General features: G+C 38.6%; 1 protein-coding gene across 1 annotated transcript in view; it reads left to right on the top strand.

Annotated features, from left to right (window-relative positions):
- The window catches only part of GMDS (GDP-mannose 4,6-dehydratase), a 434505-nt gene that overhangs the window by 176404 nt on the left and 237586 nt on the right, over positions 1 to 20515 (top strand). The window contains exon 7 of the mRNA XM_014941067.1: positions 17572 to 17699. Within this exon, the coding sequence (XP_014796553.1) occupies positions 17572 to 17699 (128 nt within the window). The remainder of the gene's footprint in view (positions 1 to 17571; positions 17700 to 20515) is intronic.

The raw sequence follows: 20515 nt of genomic DNA on the forward strand, positions 1-20515 counted from the left end.
TTCATGTAACAACAGTAGGCAAATGCTACCTTTGCTGCCTAGTTCTGAAAGTGCTGGTGTTACTAAAGAACTGGCAAGGGTTTTTGTCATGCTGGTGAATCCAGGATTTATTGCCAAAATAGTGTCAGAAAACTAACCGATAAATAACAGGTCATTATTACATTTTTAGTTGTGTCTCATAATGATGCTTTTCTTAAGAGAAGTATCATAATGTTAAACTGCACTTAAAGGAAAAATAAGGTCTTTGTTTTGAAATCACGGGATGAAGCAATTCTGGGTTTGAGTTCATTAGTGTGCTGCAGTTATTGCACAACTTTGGTCTACTTGCAAGTAAGTTAAGTGTCTCCTGTCACTATGGTTCTACAGGTTCCTTGTGGGTTTGGTGGTGTGGTGATATCATCTGGTTTACCATCACATTTATAGACAATGATAACCAGGCATCAACACCCATGAAGAAACCCACAGAGTCATCAGGGAATGTTCATTCATTTTTTCCAAAATTATGCATGTGTGTGAGTATGTGGATGATGCTTGAAAATGGCTGCCTGCTCATGAAAGTCTGATGAAAGAACTAGTATGTTCAGTAAAATTTGCTGTAAAAGCAAAGTCAAAATTGTCCAAACTGATCATGTACATGAGGGTGCATTCAAAAGAAATGCTCTTTCTACAGGTTTAAATCAGGTAGTTTAATATTGAATACAAAAGGCTGGGTAGTGAATAAAAAAAAAATTATGAAAGTTTTAACACTTTTTAAAAACATGGTTTTACTCTAGAGTACTAAGGGGAAAAACTAGAACATTAATCCTCAATGGGTTAAGGGAAATGTCTCTTGTTATTCTGTAGTCTATCCAGAAAGAAATCCTTATGCAGCCACATGATGCAGTAAGTTCTTTTTGAATGTTTCTGCCTTTTATTACACAGAGTATTATCACTGTGATCCTACAAATAATTACAGAGGCGTCTTGATGCTTACAGGCTCTGACTCTTAAGTCTAGTTCTATTGATTTTCAAAAGAATGTTATTACTGACAAATGAATAATAGTTCGGTTGCCTTGATCAAGTTTTCAAACTTTCTGTTAAATGACAACAAGAGCATTCAGATTTTTCAAAGCACTAGGAGACTTATGTATTGAAAAGGTGGGTGCTTTAGAGAAGGCTTTCAAGACAGAACCATAATATTAAGGAATAGTTTTAAGAGACCTGCCAATTCCCTAGTTCTAAAAGCAGAAATAGTCAACTATGTAATGAAGTAGGTGGCAACTACCTGGAAATGTTTGCTTAGCCTCATTTCCCTTTCTTTCACTCTAAAATAATGTTTGTGGGAAACACTGCTAAGTTTAATATCAGTCATTTTAGAATGAAAGAAAAATCAGGTTTCCTGTAGTACAAGAACATGGGCTTGTAATGCTTGAAAACAATACCAATAGTTGAAAAAAACAAGTAAAACAGCATGAAGAACCGGTAAATGGTTTGGTTCGGATTGCTTTTTCTCTGACTCAAGTCAGTTCAGTTTGGTCATATCAATAATTATTTATCTGGCTTGGTTTTCTGAGTCAGTTCATGCTGAAAAATACCAAATTTGAAATGTAAAGTTATGGGATAAATGAACTTCATGTGGGGAATTCTCTCTTAACCAATTATTTTGAGCCAATGATCAGGTATTTTCTTCTTGGTTCAGTTCTGGACTAGGTTCAACAAAGACTTTGGTTCAGGTAACAGTTGTGGTTCAGTTCCTATTTTAGAAAACAAACAAATAAATCAGTGAAAACAATTTTCAATTCAGTTTGTGGGGAAAAAAAAACCAAGCAGCTTTTTCATAATTTGGTGCTGCTTACTTACATTGTGCACTTCACTCTGCTTGGGTAAGATGCTTTATTCGGTTGTAGTAGACCTCCTGGCTGACATACGCACTGTACAGTGCTGCAGTGTTTAACTAACAGGTAGTGCCAAGGAATATGTGGGTTTAAGGAGAAAGATTTTACTGGAATTAAAATAAATTATGGGAAAAATCTAGATTGATTTGGTATTAGGTTGAAATAGTTTGGAGAGAGCTTGTGTTTTTGTCTAGATCCTTATGACAATGTGGAAGAAGATTGAGGAAATGTGGGTATTTAAAAAAAAAAAAAAAAGAAAGGGAAGAGGGATGGTATAAAATCTGAATCTTGAACCTGCATTTTTGCAACCTTATTATAATATAAAAGGAGCAAAGAGAGTGCTTTGTCATGAATTAAATACTGTTTACTGAATTCCATTGAAACTCTTGAGAATAATTTAAAAATTTAATTTCATTTTAGTAAATTGATATGCCTATGGTACTGGCTACTTTAAAATCCCTCAGAAAATATTTTTGTCATGTTTAAGTTTATTATTTCTGCATAATTACTCAGAATTTGATTGATTTTTCTATTTCAGCACCTTGTTTTAGGGCTGTTTTTTTTCAGTTGGTGGGGTGTGATGTTAAGGGACGCGAGTGGTTTCTTTAGTTGCCTGCTCTGGGCTATGCAGAAACATGACAAAAGACTTTTTTCCTGATGTGCTACATTTTAACTATTTTAAAAGAAACAAATGGATTGAGGGTTAAAAGATTTTAATACCATTTTATCCATATGTACTGCCAAAGTGTGGATGATATTGGTTGGTGTTAATCATTGTAACACAGTTCAGATTCATTCGGCATCTGCACAGTTGTGACAGTCCGCACGTCAAAAGATGATGTTGCAGAGAGTTTGTAGACTTCCTGTTTCTGGAGCAGAACCACTTCTAGTGTGCATGGGTATAGGAAGAACAAAAAACAGAGTGTGCAAAACCATGACATGGGGACTGCAAAAGGACACAATGTCCCTTTTGTGTTTGAAACCTCTTTTTGAACATCTGTAAACATCCCCCCTCACCCCTCCTACCCCAAGACACCAGTCCTACATGCAAATTCACATCCCTTCAGTCCTTCAGACTCAGTTCTGCCTGTTCCTGTCTCTGTGGGCTTTAGCACATCTACCTCTGAGGAGGAAAACCTCAGGAGACTTGGAGAAAACTTCAGAACAAGATCAGTTACCCTCACCTCAGTGTTCCTTTACGTTTCTTCCGTAAGAGACCAGGTTAAATCTATTGATACTTGCCCATCACATTGCACGAGGCCACTCTGCAGCTGCTTAAATTTGAATTGAAATAGCTGTGGAAAAGATGAGGAGTCTCTCTCAGATGAAATAACATGTGTGTTCAAGAAAATCATAAATAAGCTGATTTTTTTTTTTAGTAGATCTATCTTGTATCATAACAATTGCCAAAGTGTTTACTCACAGGCGCAAAATACTTAGAGAGTCTCCTTAATCTCCAATTATTGTTGCCCTCTCGTCTTGACCTCTCTTGAAGTGTTTTATAAACAATTTAAAGAATAAATGAAGTATTAGAAACAGTTATTATAGAGCAGGCAAAGTTATTTGCTTTCCTTGAGTGAAGGGATATAATTTATAAAGGACGGATTACACTCATCTGTTTTCTGGGTAGCCTGTAAGTTTACTTTACCATGGCAAGGCAGAATAACAGAGAAATTGTGTCATGGGAGCCAAGTAAGATATTGTCGCGGTAGGAAATCCAATTGCCTTGTTTTACAGCCATTTGTCTTGTCCGTCGTTTCTGTCAAATGATCATTTGAATCAAAAGCATTTAAAGAGATTTTCTTCCTTTGCAGTAATGAGAACAACAGAGACTTTTATGCTGCAGGACATTCCTACTAGGTCTTTCCTCCTCTAACATGGCTACCTGCCAGTCCTTGTTATTATTAAAAGTTGCTTCATTTAGTACATTTTATGAAGTGGCTCTGCCTGGCTTCGTGGCTGTCACTGAGGTTATGAGTCAAGAAGGAGAGCGGGAGTGGGGAGCTCTGATTCAGTGGAGCTTAGCAGCAGAGAAGCAGTTTAAACTAAGGATGTTAATGGGTGCCTTTTTACTTCAAACCTACTCTTTTCAAGCTATGCGTTTGTATCCAAAGAAAAATACTGTGGAAAGCATGTTTGATATCTTTGCCTTACTGATTTTAAGACGTTGCTCCTTCCTTGCCTTTTGTTTACAAATCTCAACACTAGCAAAACTCCTTTGTGAGTGGTGAGGGTTACCTGGGTGCAAAATCTACTGACAAGGGGTTGGTTGACTCTAGCTCTCGGAGAGAAGGGCCATTTTTAGGAGGGAACAACTTAAGGATTTCAGAAGCTCCCTCTGTAAGTGCAGGCAGTTCCCACCTCTGCTGTGCACTTCGGTCAAGCAGGGATGAAATGAGATGCAAGGGTCCTGGAATCATCAAAACAATGGAGCCTGTTGGCTCCAACGCAGCTGGAGCTGGGAAAGAGATGTCTGTTCCTCCCTTTTTACGTGGCTTTTTCTGTCTCTTTGCTGATCTCCCTGTGAGGCAGACAGACTGGAGGCAGTAGAGCAGCAGGGAAGAAGAGAAGGTGACAGCGGCTGTCTATTCCAAGTCAGAGGACAATTTTGTAGTGTCCCTTTGCAATTAGAAGAACATTTGTCAATGCTGACATCTGCCAACTACAGTTCTGCAGCCCCTGGAGAAACTTATCTTACTGAAGTGCCTTTGTTTTCCCAAGCAGATATGAGAAGGCACTGTCATTTCCAAGATCAGTATTTGAGTGAAGAAATAGGGCAGGATGTTGTTGCAGACACATATACACATTACATCTTCATTTCTAGTACTTCTGCCAGAAGCAGAGAGGATGAGGGAGATATGTTAATGACAGGCAGTTGGTGTCAGCAAGATTTGATTCTGAATCCCAGAGTAACTCTGTATCCTACAGTAATTTTCTTGCAGGTCTAACACCCTCAGAAAATATCCCTTAGCAGCTCTAAGACACTTCTGAAATATTCCTTAGCTTTTACAGTCATCATTTTGAAATAGTAAATTCCATAGGTAACCATTTGGTACTTTATCACTGAAAAGGCTGGGGCCCTTATCCAGAAGACTGTGGTCAGAGGAAGTCAGAGATTGAGAGCTGATTCTTTGCCTGCTGCATTCAGAGCACATGGGGATGCTCCGGGGAACAAATGTAGATTTGGCTCTGGCTCAAGGGAGGTCCCTTGTCATGACATGACATATGAGGGTTACGCATATAAGTACCAAACCCTCACGCTCCCATACTGTGCAGCATTTCACAGCCGGGAGATAAACAGACTGTAGCTGTTTTAAAATAATAGCTATGTTTTTTCTCTGTTTATCTCTGTTTGCTGAGCTATTAGGTCCCTTTTTCTTTATTCCTGCCTTGAGTCACCTTCCAGGTCTGTATGTCCTGTAAATCCGGTATGATACTTTCTGCCAGATATCACTTGTACCTGAAACACTGGGCAGTGTAAACTCTCTTTTAAAACTCTCATGAATAATTGCCAAAAGGTGGTAGCTACAGTATCCCCAACAAATGCACATTATGAATGGTCCTCTTTTTAAGCCTAGAATTCCTTTAAACATGCCTGTTGGGTTTTGAGTACCTGCAGTTAAATGGTGTTGCTTTTGGCAGGGCTTGGTGAGCAAATGAGGCATAATCTCTCTGATCTCAGCAGTCTGGTCAGCCAGCCATGACATTCTCAGTGTCTTTTCTTTCTACACCCTGTCTGAACAGAGCCATAGCCCAGGCAGCTCTCAGTGGGGTTGCCAAAGATTACCATGTGCAGTGAAGCAGCAGATGGCAGGACAGTGGAAAATATGCAGTCCCAATCCCTGGGTTCACATGGGGTTCAGGGTTAAATTTCAGCGATTTCCCTCCCTGCTTCTTGAGCCCTTTGATAAACTGCCTTTTGAGAGCCGAACTCCTCAGCGTGCATTGGGAAGCTATTTAAAATTCAGTTTTGTCCAGTTTTGAGAGTGGGTTCTAGACTGCAGTGGGAAATTTAAGAAGGCTGTGCTCTGTGGCCACAGAAGTTACAGCCTTCCTCACCATCCAAAGACATCAGAGCAGGCATAAGAAATGAGGTAAATATGAAGACATCCTGAAAAATATGAAGTGGGGAAAAAGGAACATTGCAAACTTGGTTAGCTCAAATATTGCGTAATGGCTGACCGAAGGGTGCCTCCACAAACTTAACTCAAACTTGTGCCTATGTGTTCTGATAAAGCCCTTTTTTGCGCTTCTGGTTTTTTTTCCCCACAGGCTCCATCTTCCTTATTCCTTGCATGGGATGGGGAATTGTCACCTGAATTAGTAGATGTTCAATCTCTGGAGTCAGAGGGCAAGAACGGGGTTCTTTGACAGCAGACTTGTGTTGTGTCCCTTTCAAGGCCAGTCTTCAAGCCTTGCACTGAGAATGATTTCATCCTTTTTTGAATCTTCTGGGTTACTTCCCTTGCATTGTTTCACAAATTTCAAGATACCTAACGTTCTCAAATTCCTGTAAAACGTTGGCATTTTATCTCCATTTTTGAGTGAGAGAGTAAGGTATGAAAAATATAAGTCTGCATTGATTGATTGGTTGATGTTCAGAATAAAACTCCCATCTGTTCGTATCTGAGTGCTTGATAGTCAAGCACACAGAGGAATATGCGGCAGTGACTAAATGAGTTAAGTGGCTTTCTAAGCACCTTTTCAGAATTTGCAGAAGCAGCAGGGTAGTATTCATTTTTCCGTAGCAGCATCAGGCAGACTAAACTGTGAATTCATCATTTCCATTTCTGCAGATCTTTGTCTTTCCTTAACTTCAGACTCCATAGGATCCTTGCCTCAAGACAGTAGTCTCAGCTCCCAGAGCAAGTCTATCCTCTGCACAGGTAGCAATCCTATTAGGAAAAAAATTACCATATGTAATTAATCTAGAAGTGTTTCATGAAAACTGTATCACTGTGCATTCAAAAACAACACTGGCACATGTAATCTAAACTTTTAATGCTAGAATTTACAGCTTTCTCCCTTAACACATACCGAATGTGTGTGTGTGTGTGTGTGTCTAAGAGCATGCACAGCTACCTATGGGGATATTAAAATTATGTGAAAGGTCCCACCTAAAAATACAAAGCCAGGAAATTCAGAATTGGGCTAACTTTCTGTCCTGGTTTCACCCCATTGTGCTCAAGTATTGTAGGCACCTCAGAACAGCAGGTGATCTGACTGCCTCTTCTGTTCCTAGAGGAAGTGTAAACTAACTTAAATGGGAAATATCACAAAAACAGGATAACAATGAATTTCAAGAGTCCACAAAGGAAGAAGTGTCCTTAAAAATACTGATATTAAAACAGTAGTGAGCCAGACAAGTTGAACAGTGGTAAACAGACATTTTATCTAGACACTCTGTTTTTTGCCATTTAACCACTTTCCAAATGTTCTGGTTTGCATTTTCTTACGCAAAATTTTGGTGGCAATTTGACACATTAATGGTTCAATATTTAAGTTTGGAATCTTCTTTGTAAACTTAAGTAATCTGACTTACTGAAACTGCACCAATTTATCTTGCCAGAAAACTGAGTTCTCTGGGCTTATAGCTGCATATTTATTTTTATTTCATTTAAGTATTAATTACACTAGAGAAACATTATTCCCACAAGGGAAGAATGCAAAAGTGGAATTCAGTTTCACTGGCAACGTTTGAAAAAGGGAATATTCATCGAAATGTATGTACATTTCAGAAAGCTCCTATAATTTTACTGTTTTACTGCGTTCAAGTGATTTTCTCAGTAAATAGTGTCTGTTTCTTTGCCTTGGTGCTTTTTTCATTTTAAAGTGAAAATTAGCAACATGCCCAGGGTCTGTCCCAGAGGGGGGTTCGCTCTCAGCAACAGCTTTTATGCAACCTCCTGACGTATCATTTCTGCCTGTGGGAGAGCTGCCGCTCTGCCTGGTGGCATTTCCAGCTCAGGGCTTGGGTGTGGAAGTTGTAGCACCCTTGCTTAACTTCAGGGTCCCCTGAGAGCGATCATGGCCTGCTCTGAAATAAGGACATAACTTTTTATGGGAAGTTTAGGCAACCAGCAGCAACTACGGCTAGGTAAAATAATGTTTTTATTGGCCCTCTGAATGCAGGAGGTCAACACAGCTAGGCCAATTATGTCCAAATCTTTCAGGAGGAGAAGGGACATGCTGTCTTTGTTGGCTTGCACTCTTCCTCATGTATTGTCAGCTTGCCTTTGCCTTTCCCTTCTATTTTCTTCTTAAACTGTTAGGGTTGGGAGTTTACTTTAGGGTTGGGTTTCTCCCCCCACCTAAATACTTTGAAGCTTGTTTCAAGAGGGTTCATTGTTAAAATACTACACTTGAGGGGCTTTGCTTTGGTTTTATCCAAGATAATGACTTTCAGTCTTGCCCTGTTTTGTCCTCAGCAGCCCCACTTGTTCAGAAGCAGAGCTGGGGACCTAGGGACAGCAGGAATAGCAGAGTGGGCTGCAAGTGCCATGATCTCATACCCCATGTCACACACCAGCTCGGCTGCACGCCGTGGACCACACTCTATGAATGAAGATCTTTTTTGACTCTTCTGTTAGAGCTATGTGTTTAGTACGTTATGAGTCTGAAGGGGTATCTGTAGCTGGAGCAATTTGTCGTCGTACTGGTGACTGCAGGCCATTGCAATTGATTATTTGTATATTGAATTGTTGGGATAATCCCTGGTGTTGGGAGAAGTACTCACCACATCCTAGCTGAGAATCTAAACATTCATAACACAAAAGAAGGAAGAAAATATAGCGCCTTGTGTTTTATGTGCCCTGTTCAAGAAGTAAAAAAAAAAGGTGCTTCCTGTATTTCCAGAAGCTGAGATTTCTTTTCCTCCTTCCCTTCATCTTGCTTTATTCCCTACCCACCTTGTTACTTCTGGATAAGCTCATTGCCTGTGGCTCTTTCCAGCTCCCTGGAAATACAGTTCAGCTGTGTTTCAGGACCCTCTCTTGGTGGCTCAGGAGTCCCGTAGCAAAGGGTGGTTTATGAAAATTGAAACACATTTACGAAATGATGTATTGAGGGCTTCATAAAGGGTGCCTTGAGAACTACCACTGTCACAAAGCTAACCAGAAGACAGTCCTAAGAAAAAAACAGTTGAGCAACAAAGCTCAAAGGGGAGATACATAGAATTAGGGACATCTTGAGTTATGCTGTATAAGTGTCAAACCCATCTAGAACTGCTTATTAGTTTGTGTGGGAGGCAAAGTTTCAAATAAGTTATTTGGCTGTAGCTAGACCATTTTTCTCTCTCCAAGAAAACACATCAGCACTGACTCAGTAAAGCTGAATGCCACTGCGATTGGTTTTAAGGATAGTTCTTATTACAATTTATTTTGCATTCAGTAGAAGTAAATGAAAGTTCTTTTCACCCCTGACTTGAAGTGAAATGGCACATTTTTATATTCAGAAATTTGCATATAAAAAGTTAGCACTTATGCGGGTGCACAGAAAGACACAGACCTGTGCAAAGTTTTGGTTGTACAGTGACCCACCGCAAGCTGATGTCCCAGCAACCTGGAGAGGCTGAGACCAACCAGACTGAGTCCCTCAGAGGTCAGAAGGTCCAAGAAACTGTATTAGTCAGTCATGTGTCACCAGGTAAGATTAAAAGCCTTGCCTGCTTCATCTCAAGGGAGTGCTAGGGTAAAGGCTGAATGTCTCAGCTTGAACCATCAAACAGCACCTTTTTTGATGTGCTACTGGTTGCTGAAGGATGGAGGAGGGGAAAGACAGGGAGAAAAGGAAAGGGGTGTTAAATTTAAGGGCACAGATGTCTGAACTTTGATAATTATTTAAGAAGGTAAGTTAAAATCTGGGTTTTGTGCAAGTTCCCTTAGGCTGCGTTACATTTCCATTTTGTACAAGTGCTGGATTTTCCTTTTGGTTGCATACATTTCTAGCTATTGTAGCAACCATTCAGCAAAACATGTACTTAACTCCGGTTGTTTACACACGCTTAAACAATATAGAGTCTGTGCTGATGGGTGAGCATGCTCATGCTTAACCATAGCTCATACATGCAAAGACTTGTCTAATTCTGTGACAGCTGAAATGAGAGGTTTAATTCAGTAACTTTAGTTGTACAATTTAAAAAACATGGCTTAAATGAGTGTTAACAAATCGGAGTGGCTAAAGGCATTTACCTTTGTTTTAAAATTTAGTGTATATGAACTGCGATTAAGAAATTAAAGTGAATAGTTTGGAGCAAAAGGTTAAGTTTTCTGTAAGCTAAATGTTGCTCTGTTTATGTAAGTGCCATTAACAGAATAAACTTGGGAACAGGAATAACACTTTTACATATTGTTTTCAGCATTCATGTTTGGTTTTTCCTTTGGCATCTTTGATGCCTCACCTTTTCCTGTTCAGTGTACAGTTCCTGAGGGGAAAATATTTTAATTTAAGAAAAATTATACGAAGGAAATATACTAAAATAGCACTTTTTGCTGAGCAGTTGTTGCTGGTATGTCATCCTTTCCTTTTAACAAGCCCATATGATAGATCTGATGGGCGTAATTAGTCCTGAATAAGGGGATTTTGAATGTGAAATCTAATAGCTTTGTGTTGTACATTACACATGCAGATTGTCTGCTAATTAAACATCATTTTTTCACAGTGACTTTAGAGAACTCCTGCTGTGTAGTCATAGAAATCATCCTGTCATTGTTCTTTGGGAAACCTATATCTGTTTGTATGCAAAACAGTCGTGAAGAGTTTAAAGCCCTGATGACAGATCCCCGGCTGAGGGTTAGCTCCACTGAATCACAGGGGAGCTTAGCTGGCTGTTCTGTGACAAACGTCACCTCTGATTCTCATCCTCTGGTGGTGGTGGATAGGTCACTTGCCCTACTTCCATGTGCCTCTTTTACGGGTCTTACTATTTGTCCCTCCAGGTAAACTTTGTGCTACCTTTCCATCTACTGGGAAAAAGGGAAGTCTCCCTACTTTCTGCTTTCCCTCCCAATTTCTATACCCTGTCATTCCTCACAAGACTGTCTCTCCCTTTTGTTTTCCCTTCAGATTATAAAAATAATTAATTCTTCTTGCCTCCATGCTTAGTTCATGTGCCCTCCTGTTGCCCTCAGCTGTCCAAATGTTCTCAGTGTGCAAGTGGATGTCAGGGGCAGAGGTGCTCTAGGGTTGAAGAGCATCAACCCCCTCCTGATACTGCTGCTGCTTCCTGCCTCTGCACGCCTTTACCTTTCTGCTTCAATCTCCTCATTTTTAAAATGCAGGTAGTAGTGTATTTTCCATTACCCAAGGAATTCCATGGAAAGTGTGGTGCAAATGGAAAATGGGGCCAAGCAGACTTAGCATGTTTTTGCTGTTGGTATTGGAAAGCTCAGAATGTGTGTCAATGTATTATACAGGGAAATAATTCAATTGAGATGCTGATTAACATCTTTGTTAGCAATAGCTAAAGGAACTAGTACCGCTTCATTTTATTGAAATCATACATTTTAAACTAGTACCAAATAAGGATCACTTGACAATGAGGGTCAATTTTATCCTCATGTTATCAGACTGTTGCTTTCAAACTGTGATCTGTGGGTTTTATTGTTACATAATTATTTCCCAGGGAATAACTGGGAAGAATAACTTTTAGAAACAAGCCTATTATCAGTAGCTTTATCTTTCCTGTTTAGAGATCTCATGTATCCATTGGAAAATAGTTGGGGGAATATAAACTGAAAATGTGGGAAAAACATTGCAAGTGTATTAAAAATCTGAGAAACCCACTGTCATAAGGTACTATAACAATTTTAAAGGAAGAGAGAAAGAGATTGGAAACATTATGATGAAGCAGAGTATTTCCAGCTATGCTATACAGGATTAAAATGTAAGGATTAAAGTACTGTGCCTCGTGTTTCAGGAAAAAAAAAAAATTATTGCGCAGGTCAGGAAGCTGCTCTCCACGCAGTGCATGACTTTACAATGAGTTGCTTATGAATCATATCACCCTTATTTCATATATATTTCATTTTGCAAAAATCTGATTGTGGAATTTCTGGCAAGCTCATCTAAAAGTAGCTGTACTTGCTGTGTAAAATTTGGAGGATATTATGAAGAGCTGGGAAGGAAAAAATTCCTTTTTAATGATGATTTTTCCATTGTTTCCAATCAGTGATGTTTCTATTTTGTATAATTATTGTTATGAGAAGAACAATTTGTTGGTTTACGTTGAGAGTGGATTAAAAAAATGCATGTTTTTAACATCTAAGTATCTAATTTACTAATTTTACCAAAATGCAGTACTGTATCTGTTGTTTCAATCAAGATACAGTTGAAAATTCCATTTAAACCCAAAATAAGGAAGGTTAATTTAAAGATGCATAACGTGATTTTTCATTTGATTTACATTGACATAACTCCATTGATTTCAGAATAATTGTTACTGATTTTCATCAGTATAAGCTAAAGGAGACTCTGGACTTTTCTTAGAAAAAAATGGGTGTCACTTTGTTTTTTAATTTCAGCTTGTTACAAAAATGGAAAAGCTTCTCATAGAATGGAAATTATGAGCAGTGTGGATTTTCAGGCAATCAAAACATTTTAATGATCTCATTAAATGTGTCATTTACAACATCTATATGTTAAAAGAAATATGTTCCTTTGGGTTAATAGAAGCACTGGGTACACAATGTGTTTGAACTTGTTAGGCTTCCACTAGAATCTATGCCAGAACTGTAGAAAGTTGGAGAAAGAAAAAAAAACCCCAAAACCCACCCACCTTTTTTCTTGTGCCAGCATCTTTAGAGACAGAAACCTTTTTTATCATGTCTTATGCAAAATGAAAAAAAAAGATGTTAAGGCAACTTAATAGACTGTGCTAGGACTGCATCTCAGCTGATAGATAAGTATGGCAATTAAGTGCTATCAGATTGACTGTTAGTCTGTGATGTTACTAGGATTAATGATGGGTTTTCTTATGCATGAAATGACTAGTGTTATACAGTGAAAGAAGTCTTCCTAAGACCACGGTTTTGTCATCTGTTGAGTTTTGTATGTAGCCTTGAGAGCTTGGAAAATGAGGATTCTTGAAAATAAATAGTTGGTATAACAGTGGCTCTTAAAGATGCTTCATCCATTTGGCTGCCTCTTATAAACCACAGATTCTAGAGAAAAACACCTACTTCAAAGAGCCAGTTTCCTGATGATACACAAAGTGTGAAACCCCTGTGCTGATAAAAGGAATGGGGTACTGATGCAGAGACACAGATTTATTTTTTTCTTGGCGTATCCAGCTTTGGAAGTCTAGGTGAGTTGACAGCTTGCTTCCTAAAGCAATAGTTTTAAATATGTGTTAATGAGGGATGTGTCCAGCTTTCAAAACTGTATCTGTGCCAGCTGTAGGCAGCATCTTTCTCAGAGGGATGATCTGTGAGAGCTGTTTTCCACCCTGAGACAGGCGGTGCAGCAGGAGATGGGCCTGGGTTGGAGAGCCGAAACTACTGCATTATACCTCTGCTATTTCTTTTTATTGTATATTGCTCCTATAGTGGTTTGCTGGCAAGTTATGTGTTTTACAGATCAGGTCTGCTTGATGAGGAATCCTTGTTTAAAATTGTAGCTAGCATAAATTGAATTTGTAAATCAGACTTTATGGTTCCTATTGGAATGCTAATGATCTCAGAGGGAGGGCTTGGGTTTTGAAGACAAATCTAAGCTAATGCCCAGGGTTCCTGAATCAGCTGTTAATATCATGAAAACTCATGTTTAAAGGCCCCTTTTAAAATGTAAAAACTTGTCAGGCACTCCTCAGCCAAGGCTGTTTAGAACTGCTGAAATGTGAGGACTCACCAAAGCATCCTTTGCAACATCTGGCCAGATCTCTGCTGTTGAGGTACAGCAACTCCTGTGCTGTCAGAGGCATGGCAAAGCACAGCATAGCTTGGCCCATCGTGGTTCGGGTGTATTTGCTGCAGTTAGCTCAGCATGTTTGGCCCTACCGAGGGAGCAAGAATGACTCTTCTCTCAGTTACGGTAGGATAGTAAGCTCCCACGACAGTGCCACTCTCACACATTTTGGACAAGTCTTCAAATAAGTCAAAATATATCATGCATTTATGGAGTTATGAACACTCCACATTCATACTAGGTGTGAGAAGGGAGGCGTGTTTTACAAAACCTCTCTGAACTGAGGAAGCAGAAGTCAGGAGACAGATGTGGGGCTCTGGTCTCTCTCTTCCTGGCCAATCTAAGCTAGTTTCTGTTGCAACAACCAACACATTTCCACGTGAATTAGTAATGTTAGTAGCATAACAATGTAGGCCTTATTCAACAGTGATAACTGGTGGCATTTTAGCTGCTGCATCATCTTGGTTGGATGAAAATCAACACAAAGGGTGAAGTGATTAACACACCGGCAGATCTGTTGATGTTCTTACTGACTGGTCCTTCTATGGAGCGAAACGCTCTTCTTGGTTCAACATTAGCATGTCCTCAATAACTTCTGAGGAAAGAGGAAGCTAACCATTTATGTCTCTCAAAAGGTACTTTGTATTCAGTTATATAAAGATATCTGTAGCACTCTGCATAGACCTTTAGATAGAATCATTCCTGAGGAAAGAGACATTACGTCTGCCAAGTTTCAGGCCAAAGCAAGATTTTATAGCCCGACTGCAAACCCCTAGGACAGGGCTTTATAATGGAAATGCTGACATAGCCTTAACTCTTTTGTATGACTCCAGTGGGCATCAGCTTAAATTCTAGTTATGATGTGCATTTAATGGCCTGGGATCAAACGTATAGTGTAATGGGATATTTTAAGATTCTGTGTTTGAAGAGAATCAGTATTTGAACTTTATTTATGAAACGTATCATTTAAATGCTTCTGAAATGTGCCATTCAGTCCTTAGTTGCATTAAAAAAAAATCTAATCACATCTCGGAATGAACAGTAGCATAGTTTTCTTCCACAGCTTTAATGCTGAGGCACTTCCAATAAGAGGCTTGGTATTATTTTGTTGAACCCTTACTGGAATATTTCTGGAAAATTAAGGTTTTCATTTTTCACTGTGGTGCTTTTTAATTCTTCATTTCAGCCTTTTGAAGTATATTCTGATTTTTCTTGGAGACCTTTGAAGATTGTTTTTCTCCAGTTCCTGGTGACTCTGCAAGAAAACAGCAATTACTAGTATTTGCACTGTTGTGCAAGACGAATCTGCTTTTCCTTGTGCAGTATCTTTCATATATTTCAAGTTGATAGCATAATAGTTCTCTCTCTCACACACACACAACCTAAAATGCCTTTTTTTTTTTTTTAATGCTGAGGAAGTGGTTGCTCCAAAATGGAAGCTGACGATCATTAGTCGTGTAGGTTGACAGTAAAACTTGCTTTAATGAAGACGATGACTAGAACTCTCACTGCTTTTACTGCAAATAGGAATGTAGCGTTGAAAGCGAGCAGTTTTGCTTATTACTCAGTTGCAGCCTGGAACATAAAGCTGTATTTTTTATCCTAGAAAAAGCTTCTCCTTCAACTGCTATTTACTGAATAATAATGCTAACTGATACTGTTTCAGTGCAGAAGGTTAGGAAGCTTCAGAGCTAATCGTAATGTTTGTGTAATAGTTTGAATCTATTTTTAATTAATTAGTAATAATCTGTGTAAAGATTGCAAAGCACTTTGATAACGTAAAAAATGGAAACAACCTTTGGAGAAATGCCAGTCTGCCTAAGCCAAAGAGTCTCTGTCACTGGTTCTGTTAAGCCAGAACTCTACTCTCACTGCAAGCGCGTCCGGCCAGGAACAGGGGAACAACAGTGTTTTGTTTTCAGAAATTGCAATAGCAGAATCAGAGTGACGGTCCTGTGGTTTGCACTGGTTTATCTTTGGGATAATCCTATTTCTCCTGTTGAGTATGTAAGGTGCAGTCTGGAAGAAGGCCTTGGGCTTTGATCCTGCAGCCGACTCATTTGTCCAATTTTTGATGAACATTGCCATAAAAAAGACTCTCCAGTATAATTTATTTCTGAAATTCTGTGAATCACAGTATTTTTTAGGCTTCCTTTTTATATGAACAGTTTTACAAGGAATATGGAAGTTATATGATTTTTGTGCTTTAAAAAGAAATGCAAACTGATGATATATTATAAATTACTAATAATCGGAATTCTAATTAGTTCAGCAGTTGACAGAAAATTAAAATTCTATCTTAATCCTGTGGTAAAGTTGGAATTATTTGATTCATTCTACATGGTTCTTATAGATGCACCCTTTTTTTTTTTTACCTTTGGCAGAGAAAAATGACACAAAACGGTGCTGTAGTTCTCTTTACAGGAAAAATTAGTAGTCTGAAAAATACACTTCATATTATTTAATAATTTTGCAGCAGCCTAGGGTTTGTTTGATAGGAAACAGAAAATATTGAGATGCTTATCTCAAGAGCAGAGTTCCATAATGAAAAAACCTACATATATGCATTGAATGTACAAGCTGCACTACTTAGGACTTTTGAAATTTGCTAAGAGCATTTTACAAGTGCAGTCATTTTCACTAACTTTCCTGCTTTCCGTTGAGATGAAGTATCATCTGTCACCACTCAATCATTTTTTTTTAGCTATTAAAAAGGCATGTAATTTTAATTTTTGTGGCCCATTAATGTGCAAATGCCCATTGGGCTTGTTTAGCCTGAATTCATGGTCTAAATTCAAATCCCTCTGCTTTTGAGGAGACGACCATGTTTTAGAAACACAGCCGTCATAATCTAAAAATCAAGATATGAAAATAACTAGAAACAAATATTATTTAAAGCAACTCTACAGGGAGCAAAACATGGTACACAAATTTTCCATAGCAATACTGTGAACAGAATACATAAATATGATAAAATAAAATACAGCCTTCAACTGATAAAGTTGAAATTACAATTTCATGATCTCACTGAACCTGGGGGACAAAGAATCCCAAATAGCTAGAGAAGCAGAATGCATTTAACCACTACAGTCCTTTGGAGAATATGTAGTATTTGGATAGACTCTTTTTTTTTTTTTTTTTTTTATTTTTTTTTTTTTTAGAGTTGTCTGTTGAAAATGATGAAATGATTTTTCTACCTGTTGTTGAACTCGCAACTCTTGGAGATTTTTAGCCAGAGGTGCAAAGGTTCGTCTTCCCGGGGGCCCTCCCGTCCCACCGGGGGTCGGTCGGTCCCGGCGCCGCGTCTGCGGGATTTTGAGAAAATTTTGTTTTTGGTTTATATTTTTTTTTTTTTTTTTTTTTAATTAATTTATTTAGATGTATGCATTCCTTAAAAAGAAATTTAAAAAAGAAAAAAGAAAAGGCAACAAAATACTTGAGGGTGGTCTAAGATGTCTGTCTTCTTTATGTAACCTTTTGCATTTTGTGTTAAGAACTGACATTCCAAATGATTTTCTTTGGCTTTATGCCTGGACTGAATACTGAGGCAGCAAATTAGGAATGCTTAAGAAATCCCACAAAGAAAGATGTTTGCTGTGAAAGTGCAGCTAATGTGACACTTGCAGTGGAAACTTCTTAGCCTAGTCAAGCAATAAAAGATGGCACGGGTCTAGGTGGTGTGAGGGGAGTGAATGAAGACTGAAAGTACCAAGTGCTGAACTACACAAGGTGTTTCTTGTGGCCAGTTATCTGCAACTGTGACTATGCTGAATACTACCTTTTCTTTCTATTCCAGGGGCTAACTTTGTTACTCGAAAAATTAGCCGATCTGTAGCAAAGATTCACCTTGGACAGCTGGATTGTTTCAGCCTGGGCAATCTGGATGCTAAGAGAGACTGGGGACATGCCAGGGACTACGTTGAGGTAAGCTGTGGGCCACATGCCTTTTTCTGAATCATCTTTGTGGTTGGGATAATGCTTTTACTGCTGTAACTTCAGGTCATGGTCCACTGAGGGTTATCTCAAGATGGTTTTGCCTATTGAGGCCTGTTAACTTTGTCTTGCTCTTAATTTCAGACTCGGGAATTTAGTAACACAGCAGTCTACCCCAGGCATGACCTGAACAGAAAAAGAAATCTTTGGGTTTACATTCCTTGACTGAATTCCTTGGGAGAGGGGGCTGACTATAAAGTGGATCTATTTTAGAGTATTTCTCCTATTGTTTTGACAAATTTTATGAGCAATATTAAGATTGCAGCAAGATGCTGTATGACCTGAAGTCAAAGATCCTGCTGGAGGTTGGTGGCCTTTGTTATAATGAGGCAAGAATGATGTATATATTAATGATCAAAAGTCCAGCTGGTTATACATTAGTAAGAAGCATCACAAGATCATTGTGTTGGCAGGTATTGCAACGCATGTGTCTGCGTCTCGTCTTCAAAATATTTTCGCAGTCAGGATTTGTTTCTAATTTTATTCCATGCATCTACTTAAGCTGATAAACAAACAATACCCCTGTATTGTATTACAAGGAGACATGAATGACCATGTAGGAAATATTGTCTTTTCCCCAGGGGACTTTTGTCCCCATTTTGGTGCTTAAAGATTTCCTGTGGTCATTGGACTATTTCTGTCTTTTAATAATTCCTTGCTGGGAAACCGGATTTGGCTCCACCATTCATTGATGTAGTTTAAAAAGATGATGACTGTTTGTTTTGTTTTTCTATATTACGAAGTAAGTAGGAAAAAGTCTGAATTGGGGCTTTTATTGTAAATTGAAATTTAAAAGGTAAAATTAAAGCTGAGCTCTCTATTCTTGTTTATGGTCAAAAAGAAATGGCAAGAAAACAAAATCATAATACCACAATATAAACTTTCCTTCTAGTTGATATTAAAAAGTAAGCAGCCATATCCCCTTGGCATCGAAAGGGTTACATCAAGTAAGGAAAGAAGGTGATTTCTGGCAGCCAGCTATAAATAAGGTTGGCTTTTAGTTCTATGCTGTATTTGTATGTAAGGTGGTAAGAAGTATGCACCCCAAATGCCAGGAGTATGCCTCCATGACTGTTGTTTTATATTTGTGGCTACATTAGTTGAAGTAAACTATTCACATCATCTTTTTAATGGATAAAATTGTAGTCAAGAGTGTTCATGAAGTCACTTACCAGGTCTTAACTGAAAGGAAGTAAAAGATAAGCCAAAGGAAATGATCAGTTGCATGAACATAATGAGCATAATTTGTTAGCAGGAATTGGATATTCAGTAAATACTTTGGCTATCTCATTCCAAGACAACTTGCACCAGATCATAAATCGTGGGATGAATTCTGATGTCTTCTTCCACAAGGGAAATCCAAAATAACCCTCTTGTGCCTAGTGGGTCAGACTCTTGTCCTGTGTTCAAACCTTTAGAAACAAAAAGGAAATGAGAACAAGTCTATCCAGAAGAATGACTAGCTTTCAAGGCCTTTGGCCTCCAGAAGGAATGTAGTTGTCCAAGGTCTACAGCGCGAACACATGTTTGATGTGTAAGTAGCATTCCAGACCTTTCAGCTACACGTTTTGGGCCAGTCCCAAACTCTTCTGGAAAGAATTCCTCACTAAAATATAGTACATCTTGAGTATTTCTCTTCCCGGAGAGGTATCCCTTTGGATAATGGGAGAGTTATTATCAATTCTCTAATTCCCTGAATATCGTGGAAATGTGGTTACAGGCAGCCTTCTAATGGCTAAAAAAGAGAGTAACTTTAAACTGGAAATAAACAATTATTTGAGGCTTTAATGGACTGGAAAGTAGGGCTTAGAGATTTAACGTTGTTCAAATAAATACATAGTATGTTAGAAAGCATGATTGTATTTACAAGCATTTGGGGAGCTTCCTTAAGCATATGGCTGAACACATAGGGATATATCTTATCCTCTCCATATGTAGTTTTAAATCCCATTGATATTAATACAAGTAACACATGTGCATATAGACTAGACCATGTACTGTGTTTTCTTTCTCCTTATTTCCTTATTAGGGATAATAATAAAACCATAAATACATTCCCTTTTGTTGATTTATAAAACATTATGGGTCAATTCCTGATCTCATGAAAATTGATGACCAAACTCCCATTCACTTCATGGAGAGATCGTATCCTGTATGTATTGGAGTGAAGAACGTCTGGTGGTTACAAAGTGCAAGCAGAACTCAGGACTCTTGAGCTTTGATCATGTGTTCATCCAGGTGCCACTGGGATTTTGGGCAAATGCTTCTGTATGCAGTAAAGCATGGAAGCACTTGCCTGCACAGAAGCACAAAGGTGCCCACCAAGGGGTGGGCTGCCAGTGTGTTCAGTGTTAGCTGTGGATTGAGGTCAGCCTTAGTAGCAGATGATTCAGAAGTTTGATGTTTAAACATAGGTTCATGTCAGGGGAGAATAGTTGGAATATTTGTTTGGTCAGGTTTTTGAGCTGGGACTTGAACTACCACGTGCAGGAACTGAAAATCAGGTACAGCAGCATGTGCCAAAGAATGAAAATTGGGAAATCTAAGAAAGGTTTCCATTCACTGTTTGAAGAGAACAAAATATAAATAAGTAGGCAGCAAAAATTTGGAGAGGGGGAAAGTGGAGAATTATTAGTTTTATCCTTCAATTATATTAGTAACTCTTAAGATTTTGCAGAAATTGCTGCTGTCTCTTAGTCCCCCTTCCTCCATTTTTACTCTACTGTGATCCAGCACAAGTCTCAGGG

The sequence above is a fragment of the Calidris pugnax genome, unplaced genomic scaffold (assembly GCF_001431845.1).
Source record: "Calidris pugnax isolate Ruff unplaced genomic scaffold, ASM143184v1 scaffold8, whole genome shotgun sequence".
Taxonomy (NCBI): Eukaryota; Metazoa; Chordata; class Aves; order Charadriiformes; family Scolopacidae; genus Calidris; species Calidris pugnax.